At 42.2% G+C, this 27,532-nt stretch overlaps 1 protein-coding gene across 12 annotated transcripts in view; it reads right to left on the bottom strand.

Moving 5' to 3' along the window:
* Window positions 1–27,532, bottom strand: part of rbm47 (RNA binding motif protein 47) — a 32,409-nt gene continuing 4,877 nt past the window's right edge. For 6 of the 12 annotated variants that reach the window (XM_076728892.1, XM_076728896.1, XM_076728898.1 and 3 more), the window contains 6 exons: window positions 7,317–8,175; window positions 6,864–7,191; window positions 6,354–6,377; window positions 5,647–5,856; window positions 3,638–3,831; window positions 1–3,302 (listed from right to left, as the gene is read on the bottom strand). In XM_076728892.1, coding sequence (XP_076585007.1) covers window positions 3,051–3,302; window positions 3,638–3,831; window positions 5,647–5,856; window positions 6,354–6,377; window positions 6,864–7,191; window positions 7,317–8,144 — 1,836 coding nt within the window. In that variant the 5' untranslated portion in view covers window positions 8,145–8,175 and the 3' untranslated portion in view covers window positions 1–3,050. Of the gene's footprint in view, window positions 3,303–3,637; window positions 3,832–5,646; window positions 5,857–6,353; window positions 6,378–6,863; window positions 7,192–7,316; window positions 8,176–18,270; window positions 18,523–27,532 lie in introns of those variants that run through there. The other 6 variants (XM_076728897.1, XM_076728900.1, XM_076728903.1 and 3 more) reach the window with 6 other exon arrangements.

The following is a 27,532-nucleotide window of genomic DNA, read 5'->3' as shown; positions in this document are numbered from 1 at the left end:
TATAAATATAACAAGACTGAACAATCTTTTTTTTTTTTTTAAACAAACCTTCAGATAGAAAACAGTCTGTATAGGTCTACAAAGGTATAGCAAAGGGCACATTTTGGCAATAAGGCACACACTAGAAAGAGTTTAAATGGTAACACCTATGTTAAAGTAGGCATATGGAGCTCCACACCACTGACACGAGGAGCAGGAGGAGTTCACCCCACTGCTGTAGTGTGGCTGAAATGCAGACAATAGAAATAAAGCAGGTGTTTTGAGTGGGAGACAGGGCCAGATGGTTTTTTTTTCCATCTAACACATGAAGTGTGGATGGCTGTTAAATCACGGTTAGACCTTTAACAGATTAACCAAAACCAACATGCAGTTGCAACACCAGCAGCTCACAGTGCCAATGGGTTGTAGCACGCACAGCGGACCAGTTTTAGTCTTTGCTGTTGAAACTGACAAAACGCAGCCAAACCAGAAGGCCTTCCCACTCATAACACTAAATCCAGTTCAAAATAGCAAACATCATATTACACATAACAAAAACACAATAACCTTGAATTTTTAAAAACTATTGGACACTTTGGCGAAAAAAAAAAAAAAAAACTTTTTTTTTTTCTACTTTTGTTACTCTGACTTTTTATCCCTAAACAATGTGTAAATAAAGAAAAGAAACATGTTTTAGAATATATTATACCTTTTCTTCTTACTTCATACACAACACATGTAATGCATATATTAAATATATCCTGACTTATTGTCACCATACAAGAAAATAATAAAAGCAGAAGCCAAATGTAGGCGATGGAGTGAGATGAGACTTCAACAAATATGCCTTATTTGCTGTGGATAATCAATCTTTTCATTTAGCTTCTTGCACCATAACCTTCTCATTAACAAGCTCAAAATCCAGGCCATCCACACAGTCAAACTCCTCATGTTTTCTGGGTAAAATGCAGTAAAAAAAAAAAAAAAATCTGAAAACACAGTGAATAACAATAACAATAATTAAAAAAAAACAAACAAAAAAAGCTACTAGAACTGGTTCAAAAATACAAGCCAGCATACAAATTGCGTGCTTGTGTGTAAAGATGGCTGTTGTGGAGTGTGACTTCATGATTGGCAGCTGCTTGCATCCGTTGTTTGTGTGCATGTTTGCGTGTTGTGGTACATACATGCATGGCTACTTGTATATTTCAGCGTGAGGTATTGCTCCACTTATCCCCAGTCCAATATTACACTTGTTTTCAACACACTGCAGAGTTTAAAAAGTGCCTACGAAACATTCATCAGGGTTACTTTATGTTTAATGCTTTATCCACGAGGACAAACTCTGTCACACACACAGACATTGAAACTCGCCCAGTTCACATATGAATTCATACTCGGCATTTAATATCTCTTCATCTTAAAGTCGCAATCTCTTGCCTTTTATAAATAGGTTTTAAGTGCACCTCGGTCAAGCACAGTTTGGAGGACGAGAAATAAAGAGGAGACAGATATATACGGAGTGTTAATGCAGGAGCATTCAGAGAAGAGACTACAGCAGAGAGGTCGCCCTGTCGCATCTGGCTGCAGAGACTGAAGCCTACGTCTCACCACAATACAGTAATACCACTAAATTGGTTCATTGGAAATATGAAGGGAGAAAACCCCAGTTTCCATGTGAGTCTTCCCTCTTTGTGCCAACCACATGGGGCTTTCCTTTGTTATGAAAGGCACAGTGACAAGCGTATGGTAGCACATACACTTTATGCAGACGTAAGGCACTGTAGTCAGGCACAGTCTTTCTAATAGCGTGTGACTGGAGTGTTTGAGTTTTTAGGATAGAAATGGCAAATGCAGGAGCTCTTTAAGTGACAAGAGTGCTCCAGTCTATGTAGAAAACTGTCTCTCATTTCTGTCCATATTTGTTCACCTTTCAAAAGACAAACGATAAAAAAAACAATAATACAGAAATATATATATCAATGAGAAACAAAAAAAAAACATCTGTTCAGTCTTAGTCCCCTGTCAACGCAGTTTCTGAGGATAAGAAACATCTCTGTGTACATGACGTTGCCGCCTATCAGGTTTTTAGATAAACCAAGTCGGCCATCATTGAAAAGGCTTTCCAGTTTTCTTTCTCTAGTATTTGTTCACCAAGGAATCTGTCAGAATAATATTATTCAGCTCTTCAAACAAACCCCAATGCAGTATATGTTTCCAAAAGTGAAAATGGGAGAAAAAAAGCAAACTAATTAAAGGCAAATGAACACAACACTTAGAACCTTCATTTAAAACAACCAAAAACACAAATAAACCTAAATAAACCAGAAAGTACCACACAAGCATGTTTGAAGCATACACATTTAGCCACCATGGATGGACAGCATCACCTACAGCACGTAGAATTGGCTAGAATACTATATATATTAATGGAAGAGAAAAAAAAAACATTAGTATATCCAAAAGCAGTTGTATACTGTGGTATCTTCTCTTGTCAGTAGTTCTTGTTGTACTTTTACTTTCTTCCAATTAACTTTTCTTTCTGAAAATACATGCTGTAAAGTTCTATCTTTCCTGCTTCAGAGACCCAATAATGAGAGAAACCCACAGAGAATAAACTTTAAATATGAATCTTATCTTCATAAATACTTTAATGTACCTTCAGTGTTTCTGTCAGAGACACAGAGAGCGAAAGACAGAAAGGTGGGAGTTGTGACTGTTGTTATTGAGACTGTTAATGCTTGTTGTTTGGGGAGGGGGGAGGTGATTGTCACACAGGTAGGTTTCCTCAGTCTCTCCTCTACGTGTGTCATACTTTACAGTGATGCTGCCTAACGTGGATCCAGGATATGCTGAGGCCAGTTGGTCGGACAGATATGAGATGTCAGGTTGTTACTGTTTCACTGTCTGTTTTCTAAATATTTGCTTCAAACGACATTCCTTTAGAGCTTTTGGACGTTCACAATTTCAAGTGATGCTTCTGTATGATGGGACAGACTGCACGCTGCGGTGGTCGCTCAGTCACAGGCAGGGCAACTTTGTCGCTGTTTCACGTAGTCTGACCCTCACAATCAATATGTCTGGTAGACATCATGGATGGGCAGCTGGAAGGCTGTGGCGGGGAAGGCCTGCGGGACCGCGTAGCCTGTGTATCCACCGTATGCTGCGGCCGCCACCGTTGCGTTCTTCTGCAGAGCGGCCAGAGCTGCTGTGTTGGCAGTGTAGTTTGTGATGGGGACGTATCCAGCTCCGTACAGACCACCAGCTGCTGGGATGCGCTGTACGTTGTGGGCCATGGCATAAACGGGAGTGATTGGACGGCCCTGGGAAATGCAGGAAAAAGTGATGGAGGAACACAGTACAGTGAGTAAGATGATTTCTAAAGCCAACTCAGTGTACATTTAGTACATTTGTGACTGAATGCATTCAATTCCACAGTATAAATATGTAATATGTGTCATGTAAGATAAAAACTATAGACCATGAATCACCCAGGCTTTAAGTTATTTTATAAATCTAGAAATACATAGTAATGTAAAGAGAAATCTCTTTATAGCCAATGATATCAACACTTGAACACAACGTGAGATGGACATTTTACATCTTTATCAACATGAATCAAATTCAAATATTTTCATGTGTCTGTCATAATGCATACCTGAAAAGGTGGAGGGGTGGAGACTGCAGGTAGGACAGTGGCAGCAGCAGCAGTAGCGGTGGTGTGTTCAGGGTGTTGCATGGCCAGAGGGTTGATAAGGTGCTCCACCGCGTGCACCTTCCCCTCCTCCATCAGCTTGGCAGCAGGAGCCGCACTGAACACTGGGTACTGCCCACCCAGAGTCGGCAATGCCACTGCACATAAAGAGACATGAGAATGAGAGCTCGGATAATAGAGTGAACCACTGCAGTCAACAGAGCGTAGCAAGAGATGGTTAATGTGTTTGCATTCACAGTACAGGAAAGAGACAAGCACATACATGCACATGCTCAAACAAAAACAGGCACATATGTGAAGGTAATCTATGAAAGGAGTGATGGATGCTAAAGCAGCGAGGGATAAATGAGACAGGGAAAGGTTGAGGGAAACAATTTAGGCAAGAAGGGAAAAAATAAGAAATTACACAAGTTGGCGATGGGGTGTGATTCGGATTATGATGGCGCTCAACTGTGGATTAACCTCAATGCTCCAACACATACACACACACAGAGCGAACACAACGTCAGCCATTGTTTCAGATGGACAAAAGTCTTTTCAATCTGGTGGTGATCCTGTGATTCCACACAGACCGGGACTAAGACCGAGACCCCAAAGATTGGGGTCAAATCATTCCAGAAGAAGCATCAAGAAAGTCCACTTTAGAAAACAGTCCTAGGGTCACCAAGTATATTACATTACTTACAATGACAAATCGTTACATTTTTAATTCATGCTGAAATAGTAATCTGGTAGGTTTAGTAACTTTTGTGTTTAGTAATTCAGGATTAAAGAATAATACCAGTGTGTTCATTTTTATTTTGCATTTCTATCGCTGATGTGTCGACATTTCATTTTGTACTGTGTAAAAACACACGTATACTCTAGATGATCCACCCACACAACTGTCATAGTTTCTATTTAATGTCCTCATGTGAATTAGTAGTTCGTATCAGTATGATTGCACTTCCTTTTGCTTACTGTAAGGAAACAAGGAACACAGAAAAAAATGGAATTATGCAACAGGAAATAATCCTTCACACACCAGCTGTTAATTTCCGCCTGTGTTTTACACAATAGACAATTTCCAGATTTACAAATCAAAACAAAAAGAGTAAATGTCAAAAAAGATCCAATTACATACAGCATGCATTGCAAAATCATAATGGTTGTGATCGTGTAGACTAAATGTACATATCAGCAGATGGGCTTCAACTCTTCATAACACTGGTATTATTCTTTAAATGATTTTTGATCGGACTCAATCAAAAAGATGAGATAAATAATCTTTGCGCTCCTTTGTGATTTTAGTGTTGCATTTCAGCTCTGCTCTCGACAAAAGGTTTGTATTGCTAACAAAGCTACAGAATACAACTCATTGAGTTGTCATCTAATAACTTCATATTGTGAACAGAACAGGCAAATCTTTTTGTGACATATATATAGATATTTGTTATTCATCCATGTCATTCCTGCCCTAACTAAAAGAAAGAGACAAGATACTGTCAACCACCTTTAGAGTTCAATGCATGTGTAAAAGCAGAGTGTGGACGCTCCAATCCCCATTTAACAATGGCCATGTTCAGACAGAAAACAGCAGTGGGTGAAAAAACACGGTTTCCTCATTCAGTTTAATGAAACCACTGCACTTGGAGTGCCAGAACAGTGCTGTTTTTGGTCTGAGCACCCGGTGAGACAAATTTCTGGATGGAAAAAGACAAGACTGAGGAAGGTATGATAGCAGTTACTTTCTGGTCATGTTAGAAAGGACACATATATCGCACCATTTCTCTTTACTTTAAATAGAAAGGAAGTCCTTTTGCACCTGACCATCTAGCAACAACCATAGTCTTGATTTATAAAGCGTTCCTCAAACCACGAAGGAGAGAGAGATAGAGAATTATGAGCTGGAAGGTTTGATAAAGGCTTTCGAGATGGGCAAGGATATGGATGGATATATCTATCTCACTGACTTGTGCCAGGTTTGATGCCAACGGGGTTGACAGAGGCAGCGAGCTCCAGACTGGGCATCAGCTCATAGGGCTTTTCAGGCTGCTTGGTCTTGCCCTCATGGTAGCGGCTGTAGATGCCACGACCAGCAGAGTAACCCCCCAGGTATGACCCCCGTGGTCCAGGGGTACGGTTACCTGCAGCAGCACGACCACGACCTCGCACAGTACCTGCTTAAAATACAATTAAAGTAATATGATGGTGGTTTAGCATTTGGGCAGTAGGGAGAACTGAAAGTTGTGTTGGGCAAAATCTAAGGCAAGATTTTATGATGGATTCAGAACTTCTTTGAAAGGTCCTTTCAAGATATCAGGACTCAGGTAGCAAAAAGAGTCATTTAACTCTAATTTAAGGCAATCTGCCCATGACGTGCAGTTGCCATTGGATATTGCACAGGGTTTTGGGGGGTTCTTTGAATCCAGTTTGGCCTTTTTTCTGAGCACTATTCTGACTCTTAAATTAGATGCAGCTATGCAAGTTCACGGAACTGTGAAATGGTATTCTGAAATGTTCTCAGCTATGTTGGGAACTCTGCAATAACCCAGCGTGAAATGGGAGGTGACAGTACAGCAAGAAAGGTATGGTGTTAGAAAATGTATAGTTTGTCACATGGCAAGAAAGCTCATTGTTCATTGAAGGAATAAGTAGGAATAAGGATGTGAGAGATTACCATTGTTCTGTATCATTGGGGATCCTTTGGAGAGAAAACCAAAACACAATGATTGTTGAAAGTCAAATAGATTTTCCTGCCACCACCCAAAGACCATATACAGTATAATCAATCATCAAAGGTAATGGGATTAGCATTCATTGATCCATCACCTTGTTTTGTCTTTGCCTTTTAACAAGTCTGTGATTTTAAACACAAACCCTCATCAAATTGAAGAAAACTTTTACATTGCACTATCATCAAAGATTAAATCATTATTATCTTAGTCATTAAGGCCACTTAAAAATCAAGCTCTCTATTGATGAGGTGTGTTTGTCATTGTTCCTACAATAGCATCTTTTGATGTTACTATGAGATGTTTAGCAATGAATTTGGCCCAAAGAGTTTCTGCTGCCACCAACATTTACAAAAACAGATGGCTTTCAGAGAAACACTGTGGCTTTTACAGTGATCAGTAATGATCACTGAATGATCATTACTGGTACAAGAACAGAAAGAATGAATTCTAACCTTTGACGAAGTAATCCCTGTTGGGTCCGATGAGGGTGTTGTAGGGATAACCATAGTAGGCCAATGTGTAGGGATCACACTGATAAACGTAGCTCTGCTGAGTAGCCTCTGGAGTGGCAGAAGCCCCTTTGGAGGCCTTCTGGCGTGAGTACTGCTCTTTATCCACCGGCTTGGCGAGCGTAACCTCGATGCAGGACCCTTCCACCTCTGTGCCATTGAGGTGGTCCATGGCCAGGACTGCATCATCCCGGGAGTTAAAGTGGACGAAGGCATAGTCACGGATTTTCTTCACACGTTCAACACATCCAGGATTCCACTGGCTGAACACCTGGTTGACAGAGAAAATGGGTGATTGGTTAAGAATGATAGGCTAACAGTACTTCTTCTTCTCGGGTATGTTTTTACCCAATAAAAGCATGCATAATGAAACCTCACAACTGAACAGCCAGGCACCTGTCTGATTGTCTCCTCGCTGGTCTCCATCATTAGATTCCTGACATAGAGGATCTTCACTGTCTCCATAACGTCTTCATCCACATCGATCTCCGGCTCAGCCCAGTCCACTGCGATCTGGTGGCCCCAGAGTTGAATGCGTCCAGGCATCAACTTCCTGCGAGCCATGGCAGCTGCACGGTGCGACTCATACTCTACAAAGGCAAAGCCTCGGTTCTTCATCTTGTCTGCAGCACTGGCATAAACTATCACATCTAGTACCCCTTCTGTCACCTTGGAGACCTCCTCCAGGATCTCCTCACGCTTTTTGGTCTTGGGGATGCCACCGATGAAAAGACGGCAGTTGTCCACGGAGGAGCAGACTCCCAGCAGCCGCCCGGGCCGCACTTCATAGTTGTTGAGCTCGCGCACAGCCCTCTTAGCCTCATGTTTCTCTGTGTACATCACAAATGCGTACCCTCGGTTCTTCCCGTCAAAGTCCATCATCAGCCGCATCTCATAGATGCGTCCTACAGACTCAAACACTGGGACCAGCTCGTCCTCATAAACGTCCCGTGGGATCTTGCCCACAAAGATTTCACATCCACGAGGTGGAGATGAAGCATTCCAGCCAGGAGGAGGGCCATATTTACGCTGACCATTTTCCTGTACCATACTGTAGCCAGTGCGCTCCATCAGGGCCACCAGTGCAGCCTCGTTGGGAGCACCTGCCACTCCCTCGGGGATGTTGATCTGTCCATGAAGAGAGTGGTGGGAGGCACCAGCGGGTTTGGAGGGGGCAGCGTTGTTACTCATGTTCGAGGAGGAAGCAGGATCTTCGGCTGTCATTCTGACAAAACCATCCAATCAGAACTGAGGCCTGTGGAGGACAAAGAAAAACAGGTTTGTCAAATTACATTAAATTGTATGAACTGCAACTGCTATCCAAGAGACAACAGGAACTACAAGAAAAATAAGGAGGATACTGCTCAGAAGCATTTAAAACTTGTCTGTAGCAATGAAAACCCATAATAGGGCTGCTGGTGGAAACAATGATCATCAATTTATAGGCGCAATCGCATGCAAGATTACCTACCTAAAAAGCTAACCGAGGGACATAATGTGACCTGGACACAGCAGTGAAAATATAACATCTATAAATACCCAGAGCACCTTCCCCTATCAGTGGTTTTACAACCTTGTTTTGTTGAGTTCTTCAGATCCCTTGCTGACCTCTGACCCCTATCAGACAGAATGAAGGGCTGTAAACCCTGAAACCTCCAGCTCAAGGTTCACTGAGTATGAATTGGTCACATGCTTAGAATGTGTGTGGGTGTGTGTGTGTATGGGGGTGCATGCATGTGTGTGTGCCAGAAGTTAAACAAGTCGGAGTTAAGCTATATGAGGAATTTTGAGTAAAATATGACTCGGTGACTCCATACTGTGACAAAAAGCTGTGCACATTAATCTATGTTATGCACAAATCTATTGCACACACACACTCACCACAAGAGGGTGTTGGACTTTCAACCTCTTTATCATGAGTGTTAAACTGTGTGTGGGTGCAGCTTTTTCCCGTGTGTGTGTGTGTGTGTGTGTGTGTGTGTGTGTGTGTGTGTGTGTGTGTGTGTGTGTGTTTCTGTGTGTGTGCCACTTCATTAAGGGCTGCAGCCCTATAAAAGGAACAGAGAACAATCAGAAATCGGCTTTCCAAGCATAAACCTCTTATTCTGTTATTTTCCAACACTACCAGCATTCAGAACGGAAAAAATCCACAGTACTTTAAATCCCCAAATCTACACGCTGCGTACAACACGGAGGCAGCCAATCACAGCAGACTGCAAAGCAAACTACTTTTTGTCAGGCTAAATGTCATAAAAGCAAATAGGCCAAATAAAAAAACAACCTGGTGCTAGTTAGGCGAGCAGTGTGTGTGCGTCACAGGATAGCCTGAACTTTGATGGAGATAGCTGAGGCGGTCAACAAAGGTAAAACACTACTAAGCCAAGCAACCATGGTAACGCACACACTCATTTGACTTGACCCAATATCCCACTCTCCCACACACACACCTGTTCGCTCGCTAGTTCGCCCAAGGCCGGAGGGCTTAGAATTACCTGAAACCTGGCTCACACCTCGTCCACAGAGGAACGAGAATGATGCAAACGTCAACTTGATAGAATAAAAAGAGAGATGCTTAAATATCATTAAAAAAAAACATATAACAGATAGACCATAAACATTTAAATATTAGTGATTCATCGATTGTTGTATTTATGTACAAAAGACATTAAGGTCAAAAACAGAGACAAAGAGTAATACTAAATGGCAAGAACGGGGAAAGACAGGATGTTATTTTCTCCTTCTATCTTTAGCCAGTAGTTGGTTGCTGCATGTTGACATAGGTCAAGATGACATTAGATTATATAAAAACATCATTTTCAAAAGAGTTACAGGAGCATCTGTCACATAGAGATGCATTAGCGAGCATGCAGTTCCTTTTATTGCACAAAAACCACATCGCTCAAGGTTTTCCCAGCAGCCTGCTGCATTAACACAGCCCCCCCTTCAGTGCTTATTTCTGTGTTGGTTTCTCTCCGCTTCCACAGCTCGACGTGCCCTCGCTCTGTTCTTTCTATTGTGTGAAGTGCTAACATGACTCCATCTCTTATCAGCCTTATCTTGCCAGACTAATGACAAAGGGAGGACAATATTCACTTTGGGAGTTCTGCTCGGTGATAAGAAAAAAAAAGAAGCTTTGAGGTCGACACTCTTTATAACATACAGAAGTCAGTTTAAACTCCCTTGACTGGATATTTTGTGTGTGTCAAAAGTGTGGCATATTCAGTGTTCAGTCTCAGCGTGGGGTGACCTACTTCCTGCTTTTGACCACTTGGAGATGTTCCTAACTTCCTCAGTGCTGACTGCTGTTGTGCTGAGGTTTTTCCTTTCTAAGGGGGAGATTCAGGAAATCACAGCACTCTATGTGTCAAAAGTGAAGTAAAAATCAGATGTTGTGTTACAAATCTCTCTTCCTTTGCATGACATTAAGAAAATGATAGTAGTGAGTGTGTATTTGGGATCTTATGGCGTCAAACCGAATCTGAGTTATCAGAAAACTTCAGATAACAAGAAGCGACAAAAGAAGTGGGGAAGTAATGCCTGGTGAAAGAGGAAATAGAGAAAATAATACAAAGGGACAAAAACAATAATTTGCTTGAAAATCGGCACCTTTCAGAAAGCTTCATTATACCTGGTGCATGCAATCATGAGTGTGTGTGTGTGTGTGTGTGTGTGTGTGTGTGAGAGAGAGAGAGAGAGAGAGAGAGAGAGAGAGAGAGAGAGGGCAAGAAAACTGAGGCAACAACAGGTAGATGATTAACCGCGACAAACTCAAATCACAGCCTTTACTCACAGAGGGCATAAAGATTTACGGATGACGCCTCAGTGTTTAAGAAACTAGATTTTTAGAGAGAGAGAAGTTACATCTGCTTGCATGTGATTTCTCCTTGTTGCTGCAGCACAACAGCAACAGCTAGCAGCTAATAAGCAAAGCATAATCTGCACAGACTTTGAGAGCTCAGACACAGAGTTCACCTGGTTCAAAGGTTGTGAACTCCAGGAGGGAAGAGCTGGCTGGAAGTTAAAAAGCAAGGATTTTATTGGCTAACAGGACCAACTTACTGGGTTAAAGTGTTCCAGTTATAGATGCGGAGATTACCCATTACATTGTGTTTATGATTGATAGAAGCGCCTGATTGTCTATGTATTAACAGCGTGTTATTGGGGACTGAATTGTTTTACGAAGGCTTTTATACCATAAACTGAATACTGTGGACAAATTCCACCTTTTCCCACAAATTATCAAATGAAGCATGACATTATTTAAGCACAGTTCCTCACAGCCAGAAAGAGGAAGAGCATTTCATCCTTCATGTCACTGACCTGGCATTAAATCAACCCTGCTATCATGTGCTCGTCTCAGGGAGCATTTGCAGATCTTATAAGCCAACACACCTCTCTTCCACTCCCAATTTATTGCAGATTATGGAGCAAAGTAAATCCAAGTGTGTGTTCAACAGTGAGGAACAATGCATCTCTTAGTTTGCTGTTCTATCCTGAGTGACACTGATCCAGCATACTGAAGAAAACAGGCCTAAGGATGCCGCCATCTTAACTGTATGCACACACACGTGGACACGTGCATCTCCTCAGCAGCCCCTAACAGCAGGGTCACAAGGCAGCAGACGAGGATCAATGAAACACCAACGCTTACAAACACTCCAGTCCTGCTGCTTAACGCGTACTGCAGCACACAGCCAACAGATAACATCACAGCAGCTGAGTCATGCAAATACTATTCAAACCTGCCTTTACATTTGAGACGAATTCATAGACAGAGCTGCTAAATAACCATCAAAAACCTGCCAGTCAAGGTTGCAGGTTGAAGAATCCTTATAAAACCACTGACAGCCAGAGAGGGAAGTGAGACTGAAATCTTGAGAAGGATATCAGAGCAGATGGGATGTTGGTGGAAAAGAGAAGAGGAAGGAGAAGCAACAAGTGGTCAGAGGGGAGGAGAGCTACGGTACCCCTGTTGCTTCACAGCGCTCCGCTGCTTGGCCGCCTGCTCTGGGAGTATTGGTCCACCTCCATGAGAGACAGGTACAGCAGGGCACTGAGCACAGAGGCCAGCCTCCTCTAAACACACACACACACACACACACACACACACACACACACACTGAGCCAAAGTTGCAAGCATGAGAGAGGATGAGGGTGGAGCTAATACAGGTACTTTGTGTGAGTGTGTGTGCGTTTGTGGGCGGATCCCACAGACACAAGAATTTTAGTAGAATTTTTTTTGTGTGTGCTTTACTTGAGTCTTTCCATTTCATGCTACTTTACAGCTAACACTGTGGGACATATTATACTATTCAGGTCACTATGTTTGTCTAACTGTCCATCAGTTTTAGAAGTATGGTCAGATTATTTGTTAAAGATTAAACTTTGTCCCATCCTCTTGTGACTGAAACAGCATATAGTTGAGGCCCCTTGTCACATTTTAGATTTCTATGAGTTGTTACCAAAGAGAGATTTCCCCTAAAGTTCCAATTCTTTTAGACCCGATATTTCACAAGAAAAGCAAAGATTGGAGGAAAAATATATAAGAAAATGAATCTTGTGACCCCTTGGAGGGGTCCGACCCCAAGGTTGGAAACCACTGGACTAAAATACCTTAGAGTATTTAAGATAGACCACCTCAACCAGCTACAACAGTAAAATCTTACGTACGTATTGATGCGTCTCTACTAGCAATCTAAGCAAGTCATACATCAGTCTCAGGGGCCATTTCTTTTTTGCATGAGCGCTTTTACTTTGAATACATGTTGCTGATAAGACCTTGACATTAATGTATTGGTACTTACAATCTCACAATCTGAATATTTCTTCCACCACTGATAGAAACACACACCGCACAACGCAGCTGTTGCACAAACCTACAAATCTTCACTCTTCACAGGTGAGGGGACTGATGGGAAAAGTAGTTTTTCTGGCTTTTAAAGGTTTTCTGCTTAGAGTTGCAGAAATTGAAAAAAAACAAAAAAAAAAACACAGGAAACGTTCAAAGTGGTGTTTGAATACTTCCTCATGCTGCTGTCTTACTCTGACATTTGGAAATTCTGACTGGGAGTTACCACTAAACTGATTTATGTCATGTCAGCACAAGACTTCAACTGTGTGTGTGTGCATGTGTGTGTGTGTGCGCGCGCGTGTGTGTGTGTGTGTGTGTGTGTGTGTGTATATGTGTGTGTGTGTGTGTGTGTGTGTGTATTTTTGTACATAACAACGGCGAACATGTTCCTAGCACAGCTTAACTTAAGCAAACAACACACACCTTCCTGGGCAGTCAAGAGAGCAGATAGAGAGAGACGACCGAGAGGAAAACCAGCCAGATGAGAGAACATCACCCGCTTACAAAGTTTCTGTCTAAAAACTCCCCTAAGTGCTCTGAAAAGAGCAAAGAAAAGAGGGAGTGAGGGATAGAGAGAGCAGATGGGGTGAAAGGGAGAGAGAGATGAAAGTCACAGTGTGTGGTCAACAGTGCGCTGGAGTTTCAGCTGCTATTGAAACCAGCCCCACTCCTTAACGACTGAGTAAACAGGCAAGAAGAAAGTCTATTTAGCGTGAAGACCAGAGAATGATGGACAGACAAAAAAGGGATTAAAGTACAAATGATAGAGAGCTATAAATTGACTGTAGCACACCAATGTCTAATTATAAATCAATTACCATGACAGAGGAAGGAGTCGGTTGAATGTAAAGCAGAGGAAAAAGGTATGTCCGTAAAGGTGTGTGTGTTTGTGTGTACAAATATGCAGGTGATGGTGTGTATTTTCGTGCTGTTTTGTGTAATCATTTGACACGTGTGCAAAAGCTAGACAAGTGCAGATTAACGGTGAGCAGCATCACTGATCAGTAACATCAGAGCCTAACTCTGAGTCGGTGGGGTCAATCTCAATCAAAGATTAACTGTCAGTCATTAGCCAATCAGGACTCAGACAGGGGTCAGGTGTTCTGGTGACCGCACAGAAGGGCCATCGCTGCTTCAGGTCAGCGGTTAACTGTTGAACCCCACAGGAAGACTCGCAAGATGGAGGAAGAACATGTACTGTTTCTCGCCTCTTAATCATTGAGCATGTTCACTGAATCATTTGTCAGGAACACAAACACACCATAACTTCACACCACGTAGAGTGACTGCCTTTCATCTGGATTCGTGGATTACGGTTCACTTATGAGTTAGGGTTTAATTTTGAAGGAATACATTAAACGAACTAGTATTGAAGGACAGTAGTTTCTATTCTGTAGTTTTATTTTTGTCAATAAATCCCATTAAAAGACAAAAAACAATGACGCATTCAATCCATCCGACTTCCCTGTCTGCAGCACTCTAAAGCCCAAACTTTGTTACTAATTTGTATCTAATGTCACTCAAACAGGTGTAAACTGTACATTTGAAAGGGACTATTTGCAGCCACAAATTAATACACGAAATACACAAAATAAACTGCAGTGCCTGCGTGGCTCATGATTGACTTTTGTTCACGATGGAAAATTAGAAATCATACTTCTGTTCCATTTAAGACTCTAACCCTGCAGCTGACATTGAGTTTAAGCTGAAACACACATAGAACCAAATCAAAAATAATCACATTAGAGGGTGCCTTTTAGACTTTGTTGGTTATCTCTGATAAGCTGGTTCTCGTTTAAGGCCAGGGTCACACACACACACACACACACACACACACACACACACACACACACACATAGGAATTTGCCACATAGGCAAAAACCATGAATAAGCAGGAATAAAGTCAGCAATAAAGCAGTGATGGTAATCAGTATCTTGGCCAGAGAGCCATAGTCAACCATATAAGTAAATGAGTAGCGTGTCACAAGACCAGAGGTCGTGCTGTTCATTTCTGTGGAGTGATACGGCCTGTAGGAGCACACCGCAGTGTTTAGTCCCACACTGTGCTTTCCTGGAAGCAGTTCCTCTCAGACAAGTGCAGAAACTGACAAAATGTTTTAGCAACGTAAGAGAAACAGCAGGAACGCTGTGATTGTTCATCTCTGGCTGCTTAATCGTTTCAGGTAGTTTGTACAACTTCACGGTGTCCAAAAAAAACACCCACATGACTCATATCCCTGAAAATGTGAGAATTACTAGAAAGAGGATCATGTTTGCTGATTGTAACCCCGAGAAATATAAAGCAACACAAAGGAAATGTTGTTCCACTGCGTCTTGCACACGCACAGTTTCGTAGCTCAGCTGCAGTAAACGACTACAACCGAGTGAACTTGACAGAGGAGAAGTGAGAACTGTGGCTGACCCTTCAGGACACATGATGTCCTCACACTGTGGTTCCCACCGCTCAACTGTCAGCACGCTGACTACAACAGGATGAAGCATTAAGTCAGAGTCAGGGAAGCTGCGTTATCACAGCGTCCTTTTCTCTGCCTTCACGCTGTTTTTGAGGAACTGTTGCCTTTAAATGTTGTCTCACTGTATCACCACACACAGTCCTGTGCGGGTGTTAGCAAGCAAACTAAAAACTATTTTCTTTATTGATTGATTGATGCCCATCACGTCCTCCCAGACCCTAAAGTGACACACTTCAGAGATCAATTTATCACTCTCTCAATTTCTTTTAGGACTTTAAATTCAACTGATGCTTTAACTTCACTTCAACACTTAAAGAAGCTATAATTGATATTTCTATAATAATAATAAGCTGAATGATGCTGTGGGCTGTGTGCACCGCTTTGCAGCAAAAAGCCATCATGGCGTGACCCGAGCCGCTGGAAATAATAGGTTTGAATGTGAAGTGGTGTCGTTGTTTCGTTCTAAAGGGCCTTTACTGTTTAAGTTCACCCTCACTGCTCTCATAGCATCGTTTTCAGCCGTATATCCGGCAGCTGTTTCCATAGAAAAAGCTCTAAAACCTTATTGTACACTACCTGTTCAGCATCAAACCAGACATTTCCCTCAGGAGCTGATAGAGACCGAAAACAGAGCTAAAGGAATTAATGATAAAATGAATGACAATGTTAACAACTGTTTGCTAATAGGTTCAGCGTAGGCGATGATATGTTGTTTCCGCTGCCCAACGTAGGTTTAAAATAACACTTCAACTCACAATTAAACTGAAACTTTTCACAACTTCTTTCAGTATTTCAAATGCAACTTTTCTACACGACCCTCAAAAGAGTTGCAGAAGCTTTCTGTCGCTCCACACAACTGGATTCTTGTTCAGAGGCTGAAGAACTTTTTTTTTATCTAATCAACACGACATTTTCCAAAATCTGAGCCCCTTCATTTGTGTCCCTGCCTCCTGTTGCCTCCTTCCCTTTACTTTTCTTCCCTTTTTTCTCTCCTCCCATCCATGTACCTGTCACCCTCATTCCTCCGGTTCACTCAAGCTCAAAAAAGAGCAGCGGGGAGGAGGGAGGAGAGAAACGAGGAAGGTGTGGAGAGGAGGGCATGCAGAGAAGGAGAAGGGTGAGGACGGGAAAAATGTGGAAAAGTGTAGGCACTGACAGTGTGTGTGTGTGTGTGTGTGTGTGTGTGTGTGTGTGTGTGTGTGTGTGTGAGGGGAGAGCTGAAGAGGAAAAGACCAGATGGAGAGGAGCAAGAGAGGCTAACGAACAGAGCGGAGGGGACCAAATGTTCAGGCCTCCCTCAGCGCTAGAAAGCCCTTTAAAGTGAAACTGGCCTGAAGAATTTCAGGTCAGACAGAGTGCGTAAGTGACCGCCTTCAGCCCACCCCAACTTCACCACGGAGGGATGATTCCAGTTCATTTACTCCGAGAGCCCCCCGCCTTCAGGGCCTTCACATTTGTCCATTCAAAACAACAGGATTCTACTCAAACAGCATGATTTTAAGCAGGAAAACTGTTTCCTTACGACTCCAGTAACAGCATCGGACCTGACAGTGACTGATTCAAACTTTAATTTATAATTAGTAATAGTCTGGGCACTAATTAGAAACAGAAAGGCTTTGATAAGGGTCTTCATATGAAGCATGACAGGATAGAAAGGTCAACTGCAGCCAAATGTTGCCACATATGTCCCCTCACTCAGCTACATAGTCATTAGTAATCATCAGCTTTAGCTTTAGCGCTAGCTGAAAGGGGCTTTGCTTCCTTAGGCAAACACATTCCTCAGGCTAATCAGCTAGCCTGTTCAAGGCCATAGCAGACATTGTTTCAGACAATTACTACTGATGTTGACAGTGTCACACACTCGTGATAGAGGCTTTAGTGGCCCCCTGTGTGTGTGTGTGTGTGTGTGTGTGTGTGTGTGTGTGTGTGTGTGTGTGTGTGTGTAAGGGGAAACCAGCAACATTTAAGGTTGCAGAGTTGGTGATATTTGGCAACCAAATATTTGCATATAAGCTCATTTTCAGCATCCCTCACAGACTTACTATACAGGCTTGCAAAAGAGTTAACCTTCATACACACTTTTATAATCAAACAGTGACCCTCCCTGTCTACAAACACATTTAAGAGATCATGTGTCACATTCTCATAATGGCACAATCGCACAAACACACAACTGAAATAACATTTCTCTCAATGCAGGCTTTTTTTTCCACTGTGAGTTGCCTCATTTAGTCACAGCACAACTTAAATAATTGAAATTTAACTCCAGATCACTGGATTCTCTGTCACGCCCACACACACGCACACAACAAACAGCTCTCCTAATCGGGGTAAAAGTCCACATATTATATGACGGAGAACCCGGAAGTCTGTGGGTAATAATCCCGGCCTGTCCATGCACTCACTGAGGCATATTTTTATCCCCCACCTTTAACACACACACACACACACACACACACACACACACACACACATCCATGCATACACACATACAGTGTCATGCCACCCCACTGGTTCCACTGGTTTCATTGTAATCACATCTTGATCTCCATTCCAATCACTGATTGGTTTAAGTTCCTTTGTTGTCTGTTTCCAACCATTCTGGCTCTGATAAAGCGGTGAAACTGGGAAGTCTGGTGAACTGCAGCTAATTAAACAGGATGCCAGATTTCTTCTATGTGATGAGAGAAAACAAGCAATGAGTCAGCCTACAACAGTAAAAACTACTTCCTCAAGAATGTCTTCAGCAGAAGACTGTAAGGTTTGCTCATGAAGACGCTCACATGTTTTTACACAGAGCGTGAAGGCGCACAAGGAAAGGCTAAGGCTAGGTGTCACGTTTGCAAAATTTGGAGAATTCTTCAAGGCAAACCGACCCGATTGATAAACTTAAAAAAATATATATGAGTGACACAACAATAAGAAGCGATGAGAAGTTCTTAAAGAGGTTTGAACAAGATGTGTTTCAGTTCAGAGACCGTCACAAAGACAGAAGCACAGCTGAGGGTCGACATTAACACTGTACCTGTATCCCAGTCAGAGGAGCGCAGAGGTCGACGAGCAGGCCAGGAAGATGCAGAAGGTGTATTTCAGTTTGCAGTCACTTTGCACATTCACTCTTGTCTTAAACTCACTCTCTGTCTGTCCGTTCACTCTCTTTGACGCTAACAGGCTGCAGCGGTAAGACTGTCCTTGCCTGCCCGTGTCTGGGTGTACGAGTGTGGAGGTAAGCAAAGGTGGTTTAGTGTTTACTCATTCTCAATGGCCAGAAGAGAGAGGTGGGGCCACTCAGTACAGGTAACCCCCCCACCTTTTTTCTCTCTCTCTCTCTCTCTCACTCAGCTGATAAGGAATAAGACAAAAGGGAAGGGAAGGGATAAAAGGGCAGTGGGTGTGACGAAAGGTGATGATTGACAACAATCAGGGAAAAGTCATGAGCTCGTGTTTGAGTAAATGTATTCACAGATACGCTCCAACAAAAATCCAACAAGTGAAGGTTCATTTTCACCAGACTTTGAGTCCACAGCCATGTTAGATGCTCATTTCCTGCCATCAAATAATGCTGTTTTGAGCTGCATGCTAATGTTCTCACCATGCTAACATGCTGATGTGCCACAGATAAAAACATGTTCACAGTCTTAGTTTAATGTGCTAATGTTTTCTAATTAGCACTAAAATCAAAGCACAGATGAAGCTGAGGGGAATGTCTTCATGAGATATTTCTGAATCAGAATCAGTTTAAAAATTCCTCTCACGGGGAACATATTTCTATTTTGACTTGATGATGGCGCTAGATAAAAAGCCAGGGATCACTAAAATCATCAGAGTTCGTCCTCTGGGAACCATAAATGTTTCTGTGAAATTTCATGACAATCTCTCCAATAGCTGTTGAGATATTTCAGTGTGGACCAAAGCGGTGGACCGGCCGACCTGGCCGTCCCTCGAACCACACTTAGCAAAACTTCATCCCGGATCAAACCGAAGTATAGTTAACCCTCAACGGGTCCAGAAGGGTTCACAGAGTTACAGGATCTGTCACTGAGACTGAGAGACTCCCCAGGATACATCAAAACAAATGTTTACTTTTTGTATCTCTTTAGGCATATGAGGAAAAAAAGGAACCTGTAGGTCATTATAGACTCAAATTAGTTAAAAAAGTGCCTGGAGAGACGTTGTAAATCAGAAGAGCCTGAGGCATTGTAGGATGAGCCTGCTGACTTTGACAGGTTTTTCTGTGATCACATATGACCGCTGGCTTGTCTGAAAGGTAATCACAGTATTTTGTTAGCATAAGTTTGCCTGCACAGGCAACTAAATACAAAGGTCTTTTAGTTAAAGCACTAATAGCAAACTGTAGGTAAAAGTCCTGCATTCAAGTAAAAGTATGTACAAATAATCTGGAAAATGTAATTAAAGTATTAATAGTAAAATGGCTTCTTTGACATACTATTATTAGATTATACTGATGCGTTAATGTAAAAGAAGGATTTTACTGCTGTAGATGCTTGCGGTGGACCTTATTTTTAACTGTTTTGAATACAACTGCAATTAATGATTATTATATTATTATAATAAAAAGATTATTGATAATAAAGTTATTACAGTGATTATGTGGAAAAGCAGCAAATCATCACGTTCGTGAAGCTGGAACCATGAAATGTTTTTTTTTTTTTTTTTTTTTTTTTTTTATTAATCAATCAATCAATCAACTAACTTCTTCAGCTATAAAAACATCAAATTTACAAAACATCATATTTGATAAGCTCTTCGTATGTTTTGAGAGCAAAAAAATCTCAGATAAATGTTGTGAAGCCGTGCTGTAACATAGTGGAGTACAAGTACCTCAAGTAAATGTATTTAGTTACATTCCACAACCGACTGTCACAGAGATAATGATGAGTTAGTTTCAGCTGACAAAGTGCTTATAAGCGTTAATTTTTCAGGTGACATGAAGTAGGAGTGGAAAGTCACTTTGCTGGTGACACACTGACAAACACGAAGGAGATAAAGAGCATGCAAACCAGCCTAAAGCTGTCACATTCCAGTCATATTTACCAGAAACACAGAGAGGGTCAGAGAGAATGGGAAGGAGACCACGGTGACAATGTGTGGAAGTGTACATAACCTGAAACAACCCTTAAAGAGAACGGGGGCCTATAGTCTTCTCTTATCAGACAGGGGGCCGTTCTACTCCAGCACAAGTGTGTGTGTGTGTGTGTGTGTGTGTGTGTGTGTGTGTGTGTGTGTGTGTGTGTGTGTGTGTGGTATTGCCATTTTACAAGTGACACATTAACCAATGACTCTGTTAATGAAGGACATGCAATCACTGATTCTTTTTTGGCAGCACACACACACACACACACACACACACACACACACACACACACACAGTATATGTAGATAGTCAGTTCAAAGTTTACAGATGGAGAGATGTAAGCTCTCCTCACCTGGGTGCAGTAAGGTTGGAGTGAAGGCCGTATGCAGCCATAAATCTGTGTTAAAGGTTGAGAGGTGCGTGAATCAAGATAAGTTTATTACCAGCACTGGAGCACACAAACGCACCCTCTCACGCACACACGAATCACGTCAAGTGACAACAAGTTTGTTTGCATTGCCCAGTATTACATACAATATCTGTCAAGCTCACAGCAGTGATTCCCAATCCAGTTCTAAAAACGAAAAAAAAAAAAAAAAATTAATGAAGTATTGGCATGTTTTGTATAGTTGAACTGAAACTACAAATATTTTTGGGCAATGAAAGGAAAGAATGATTTTTTCAAACACAAATCTAACAACACATGTACAGGTGAGAGCATCAAAACTGACTTTACTCATCTGTGTCGCAAAGTTTACACAAGTTAGCCACATCGCAATGTTACACCTAAATGATTTAATTCAGTACATTCATGTATGTCGCAATTTGATAATTTTTTCTAAGTAGCTTTAATTAACTGAACTAGACTTCCCTCTTTGCTGTAATTCAACTTCTTCCAGACTGTTGAAGTCCGCTCGGCTCACAGGACCCTTTGGCTCAGCTTTCACAAACAAATGACGGGCAATCGGCTGCAGCCTGAAGTAACGAGCTGAGCAGCGAATGGGATACAAGTATGAGTGAGTTCAGAGGGGCAGTGTACTTCCTGCAGTGTTCAGAGGATGAGGCACTGAAGGACGGCACTCAGCATGCTGCAGTCACTCGCTGTAATTAGATGTGAGCTTGTTCACGTGTTGCAACAAATTGTAAACAGAGACTTTCATTGCATCCCTGTTGCTATGGTTACTCATTTGCAATACAGGCCGATCCTATACAGCGAGCGCATTCATTTAGAAAGGTGAACGGGTTGACTGGAACTACTAAGAGGTGTCCATTATTAGGAATTGATGCACACCCTGCAGCCAATCAGAATCGAGTTTTCACCCAGAAAGGTGTATATAGAAGGCTGCACTGAGGACAGCAGCAGAACGTGGTGAAGATGGACATCAGCTGAGAGTTCAGAGAGACAGAAACAGGGACATGTGGGAACCGGCCCAACAGGTCTGATATGAACCTGTACGTAACCGTAAGAAGCTGCACACAAACAGATTCACAACGGTCACAGAGACAGATGAGGGACGTCTGAAGAAGAGTCTGCTTTGTTTGTGTCTGCTGTCTTGTTGCCAACCAAAGTGAGAGTAACAGACACACACACACACACACACACACACACACACACACACACACACACACACACACACGCATCAGTATGAATAATGTATGGCTGTGCATGTTGGCAGATGGACACAGAGATTGCAGAGCAGCTGACTGTTTCATTGACAGCATTTTTATGTATATTTGACTTTTTCAGTGCAAGTGTAATATAGTTTTATTGAATTTTTTATCAACGCAATATTTTTAAGATCATTTGAATTTTAATTGCGTGTACTGTTCAAAGCATACCATCATCTTTAAAAACAACATCTGTGGTTCTACACACACGTCGCACAATATTTGGTTGTAACGTGTGTGTGTGTATGTAAGAAAACTGATTCATTTCGTTCTTCAAAGGTTTTGATGTCGGTGTGAGAGTCTAGCATACAATTACACATGCACGTCCACACGCTCAGGCACATACACACACACATTTATATTCCATATTGTGTGTCAAACATGATGTCACTGCTGGGCAAGCACATGCTAACATGATGTTTGCAGTGCACTGAATGACACAATGCCGCTGCTGCATTGGGTAGAAACGTCAGAGTCTTTAGTAACTGTCAATGGAAACATAAACACGGCAGAAATGTGAACGCCCTGGGACGTATGACACCTCTGCAGGGCATGTGAGACAGCTGATGGATGAAGCTGAACGAGTGCTGTTTATCGAGAAAATACTTGATGCAGGCAGCAGAAAAACACCTTCATCTGAGTCGGAAACACTTGTAATATGAGCATGTGTCTTTGAGTTTTTCGGTGGCTTTGACCATGAACGTTTTGTCTCAGTCAGTCTGTGTGTCTCCACCAAACTTTAATAACCCCATTTACTTCTGCATCTTTTTCTCCTTCCATTGTACTTTCATACAAATACTCATGTGATTGATTAAAATACCTTTACAGTAACTCAACGGATTAAAAGACTGCAACTAATACAACATGAAATCAACTCAAGAATATAATTAAAGTTGACATTTTGAAAGATTTTCTCTTCTAATGCAAGTAGAGGCAGGTTTGCTGTGGAATGCATGTCTTATACATTTGTAATACTGTCAATGAAATTCCAACTCAAACTGAAATGAAATGAAAGACGAACTGACTCATTTCCAGAAAATAAAAACTGAAACTAAACCTAACTGGAAAACTGAATGAGGTGAGATTTAAACCAAGATAATTATAAAAAAAAAGAGAGAGAGATTTAAATTACATTACAAAATGAACAAGTCATGTCCTTCATAAGACACAAGAGTTGAGACCTGCAGTGTAAAGACTCACAAACTGATCTAAACAGTTAACCTCAGCTGACCCTCAGCAAACACCACGGGGTGTCACACAGCTCGCAAGTCACAGTGGGTGTGTGTGTGTATGTGTGTGTGTGAAGGTAGAGGCAGGTTTAAGTTGACCGACGTCGAGTGTAAGAATGCTGTTCAGCCTAAAAAAAATCCTCCGACATTGAGACTACACTTGCGCCAACAGGGAAAAAAGTCTTTGTTCTGTTGTAACACTTCCTCATTCAAAGGGTCACCTAACATCCTCTAACGACTGTCAACCAATCCCAGCGTCCCTCTTATGATTAACAGTAATGACTCAGCACAAAATGAGAGCCTTTCTGCCCTCCCACACACACACACACACACACACACACACACACACACACAGGATCTGACATTAAAGTCCTACATTTTTTTTCTTCCATCCTGATGAAAGAAGTTTCCCCTTTTGCCTAGAATTTGATCAGCTGACACTCCGGTCATGTGGCTTGTCGCTAACCAATGGCAGAGCAGGGGCATTGTGTGTTTAGGTGCGATAATCACTGCCAAGGTCAAGGAGACGAGGAAAGGGAGAGAGAGAAAGAGACAAAGAGAGAGAGACGTGAAGAAAAGATGTGATGGAAAACTAAGGCACAATAGAAGAAGAAAGAGTCATCCTTATGACTTGTCACCGCAATGAATCCACTTATTATCTGACCAGTAACCACTGTAACGTCAACATGGGTGACTGTCCAGCACTGGGAAACAACACGAACTAACATGTGATGGAGTGCAACCAGCACGCGGTTTAAATAACAGATTACAACAGACGAGAAAATAAGAAGTTAGGGCCCAAACGTTTGGTGACATTTGGTTATGTGTATTAAGTACGCATGTATTAAGACTAACTCATATAGATAAAAGAGATAAAGGTAAAGATAAGACAAAGGTGAACGCTGAAGTTATCGCCTGAGCTGTCCATTTTAATGTACTGCTTCATCTGCAATACATTTTACCTGCTGCATTCACTGCAGACACGCAGTTTTCCAAAGTAACAGGACTTTTTAACAAACATCTCAGGTGTGCTCATCTTTGTTTTGCTTCTTAATTATTTGGCTCACTTGTCTTATCATCTGATGGCACTTTGTTTTAAAGCTGCATCATGTACCAGTAAAGCTGATGAGTGAATTGTTATACTGACAAATAAATGGATGTTAACAATGAATAAATATCTCAGACAGCATAGAAAATCAACAGAGGTCAGTAATATTCAATAAGACGTCATTTGTTTAGTAAGATGAAGGAGGATGGATACTTCGGAGGTGAGAAAGACTCACAGAGGTGAACTTCTCTCTTATGCTCTCATTCCTTTTCATCCTTCACATTATTTACGTCACTTTTTTGCGTACGTGGGCTATACATATGCACAATTGTGCCAATTTGTACAAATCATTGTATCTCACCCTTGACAGCAGTCATTTCACCTCACCTTTAAGAGCAGCCACTCAGAGCAGCTGTGAACACTTTTGTCTTGTCTTGATGTGGTAAGACGACATTTTGTACAAACTAGTTCCTTTTAAGCACACCCTTAATCCACCATTGTTTCCGACTAATTGTGCAACAACTTACAACAAAGCCTAAATGTTCACAGCATATCCCTTAAAGGGGGTTCCATGCCAATGTTGCATCCTACGCCGTTTTTCCACATTATGACAACTGTAACTGCATGCACGCTTTGTTTTTAGCATCTCATTATTAAATGGCAGGATGATAAGTCATAAACATCACAAAGTAATGACTAGTAATTGGAATATGCACCCATGGGCATCTTCCGGTAATCTTGAACCTGAGATTTTCACCATCCCTTATTTCCTGGAAAGATGAATCGTTCTCTAACACACACATGCAGGCCAGGAAAGTGAGAAGGGGAAAGTAAAACAGGCAGATAAGAGGCTGAATGAAAAGCTGGAGGAATTCAGTGTCGGCCAACTCCAGCTAACGCCCCCCCTAAATACAGATCCCTAAACACACAATAGCTAAACTGCTGAACAGTTTCACTCACGCCACACCGAAACAGGGCTTTCATGATGAGAGAGAGAAAAAAAAAATGAATCAACGTGAGACACTAAAAAACTGTGCAATCAACCTGTTCACCTGCTCTCGACTGGACGATGGGCTGCAACAAGGAGGGAGGAAGAGGAGGTGTGAGAAGGTGGGAGAGGGAAGATGTGTGAAGCGCTGACAAGAGAGAGGGGCGAGCCTGATTGTTTGCACATGCGTGCATGTGTGTGTGACTGCGCGTGTGTGTGCGTGTGTGTGTGAGTACAGCCACTCTGTGTCAGTTTTGTGAATGGGTTCACAGTCAGTCTCGGCCCATGGAACATTCCATTCTGACAGGGTGTGTGTGTGTGTGTGTGTGTGTGTGTGTGTGTGTGTGTGTGTGTGTGTGTGTGTGTTTTGGGTTGGATCTTATCACGAGATGCAGTGTAGAACTGGTAGTTTCTGTGCCCCAACCAAACCTACTCACTTCCACACACACCTCAACACTACTTGCATTTGCTTGCCTTCCCTGCCAGAATCAAATCACCCACTCCTTACCCACACACACACACACACACACACACACACACACATGCGCAGACACATGCACACACACGCACCTTGTCTCTTGGCCTGCTGTCCAGACAACTAGCCCATTGTGTGTAGCAACAGGTATGCAGAGAAGAGCCTGTTTCAGATCAGGCAATTGGATGCTCTGTTCTAAGGACAGGTTCATGTTCTGTTCAAGGCTATTTTAAAATAATAGCAGCATGCCCGTATGTGCATTAAAGCTGCTATCAGTCACTGTAATTGTTCCTCCAGTCCATACAGGCCATGAAGAGGTCTCCTCATGTCCAATAAACCTGCTCTGATTCTGTGCAACAATGCTGCAGGTTTTGTCCCCCATCACTGACACTGGAATCACATTAGTAAGGGATCAATCAGAGGAATTGATAATGCTTGAAATGTGCATATCGGCAGATAAGTATTGCTTTTTGACAGACTGGAAAAAATGCAAACTCCATCCAGCTGAAAGAGGAGGAGGAGGAGGAGGAGGAAAAGTAGCAGTGAAATGAAGCTTAATAACAGCATTAGCGTTACGAGCAGGTTGAAGGACAGAGGAGGGAAGGAGGGAGGCAAGCAGGACAGGAGGAGAGAGGATGGAGGGTTCAGCGGTGTCACCACCCAGCGGGGGGGTCGGGGGTGGGGGGGGGGGCGGAAGGGTTACGATGGGGTCGAAGGTTGAACGGCAGAAGGCGGGGGCGCAGGGAGAAGAGGGGAGGAGGAGGAGTGTTGATCCAGCCTTCACAGTGAGTGGATGTCACCTGTTTACACACTCAACAGTGTGCATCGGTCCAGACACGCTCTCAGACGAGAGACGGTTGCACAATGTCTCGTCTCCTCGGCTCACTTTTAGAAAGACATCACGTTTCCTCACTTCAGTCCAGTGGCATCAATTCATGTGTTTGCTGCAGGTTTTGAAATATCTGCTTCCTCCCAAATACAATAGAGATGAATGGGATTCTGTTTGTCGTGGGTGGGCAAAGCATTAAAGGAGGGCCTTTTAATACTCTCCCTGTTTGTCTGAACTCAAGAAATAGTCCCTTTGACAGCAGTTTTACACTGAGGTCTGTCTCCAAGAAATGACATTCAATAGTCCTAACTCCTTTTTCTGATTACATCACTCTTATGTCCCGCGTGGCAGCTACATGCAGGTGGTTGTGTGTTGAAGATGATGTGTTGAAAGTGCAGGACTTTGATGTGGTTTAGTTAATAGTTAAGGTGTGCAAAAATACTCTGAAGGTAAAAACAAGTCTCGTGCTTCACGTGATTTTGTGTTAAATTACAACCTGTTCCTAACCTTCAGCGAGTGATGTGAGTCACATATTTGCTGTAGCAAACTAGTTTTATATAAACATAATTTATCAGAGACACCATTGGTCTGTCCCCTCTGTATTGCGGTCTCAAGATAAAGCAAAACCTCAGTAAATTAAAGACTGTCCTCGCCATAAAACCAACAGCACAAGTCATCTTTTTTTTAAAATGACCTATGCTTGCATTTACCAAATGAGGACCTCTTGTGGTCTCGTGGTGTGTGAATAATGACTGTTGTCTGTCAGCGGCAAAGGCAGACCTGGCGTGACGTCATAGAGGCACAAAACCACTAATGGAGGAGGTTGGGGTCAGTGGTTTGGTCAACAAAATGTGTGATTTTGATTTTGACATCCTGTTTCCTACCAGTTCTCAGTGCTGTATGTTGTACTATCAGAATCATTCCCCATCGTTAACACCAAGACGCTCTTTTGCCC

Source organism: Chaetodon auriga, chromosome 4 (genome assembly GCF_051107435.1).
Source record: "Chaetodon auriga isolate fChaAug3 chromosome 4, fChaAug3.hap1, whole genome shotgun sequence".
Classification (NCBI taxonomy): domain Eukaryota; kingdom Metazoa; phylum Chordata; class Actinopteri; order Chaetodontiformes; family Chaetodontidae; genus Chaetodon; species Chaetodon auriga.
Note: the sequence above shows the minus strand (reverse complement) of the source record. Positions and strands in the feature narration are given on the sequence as shown.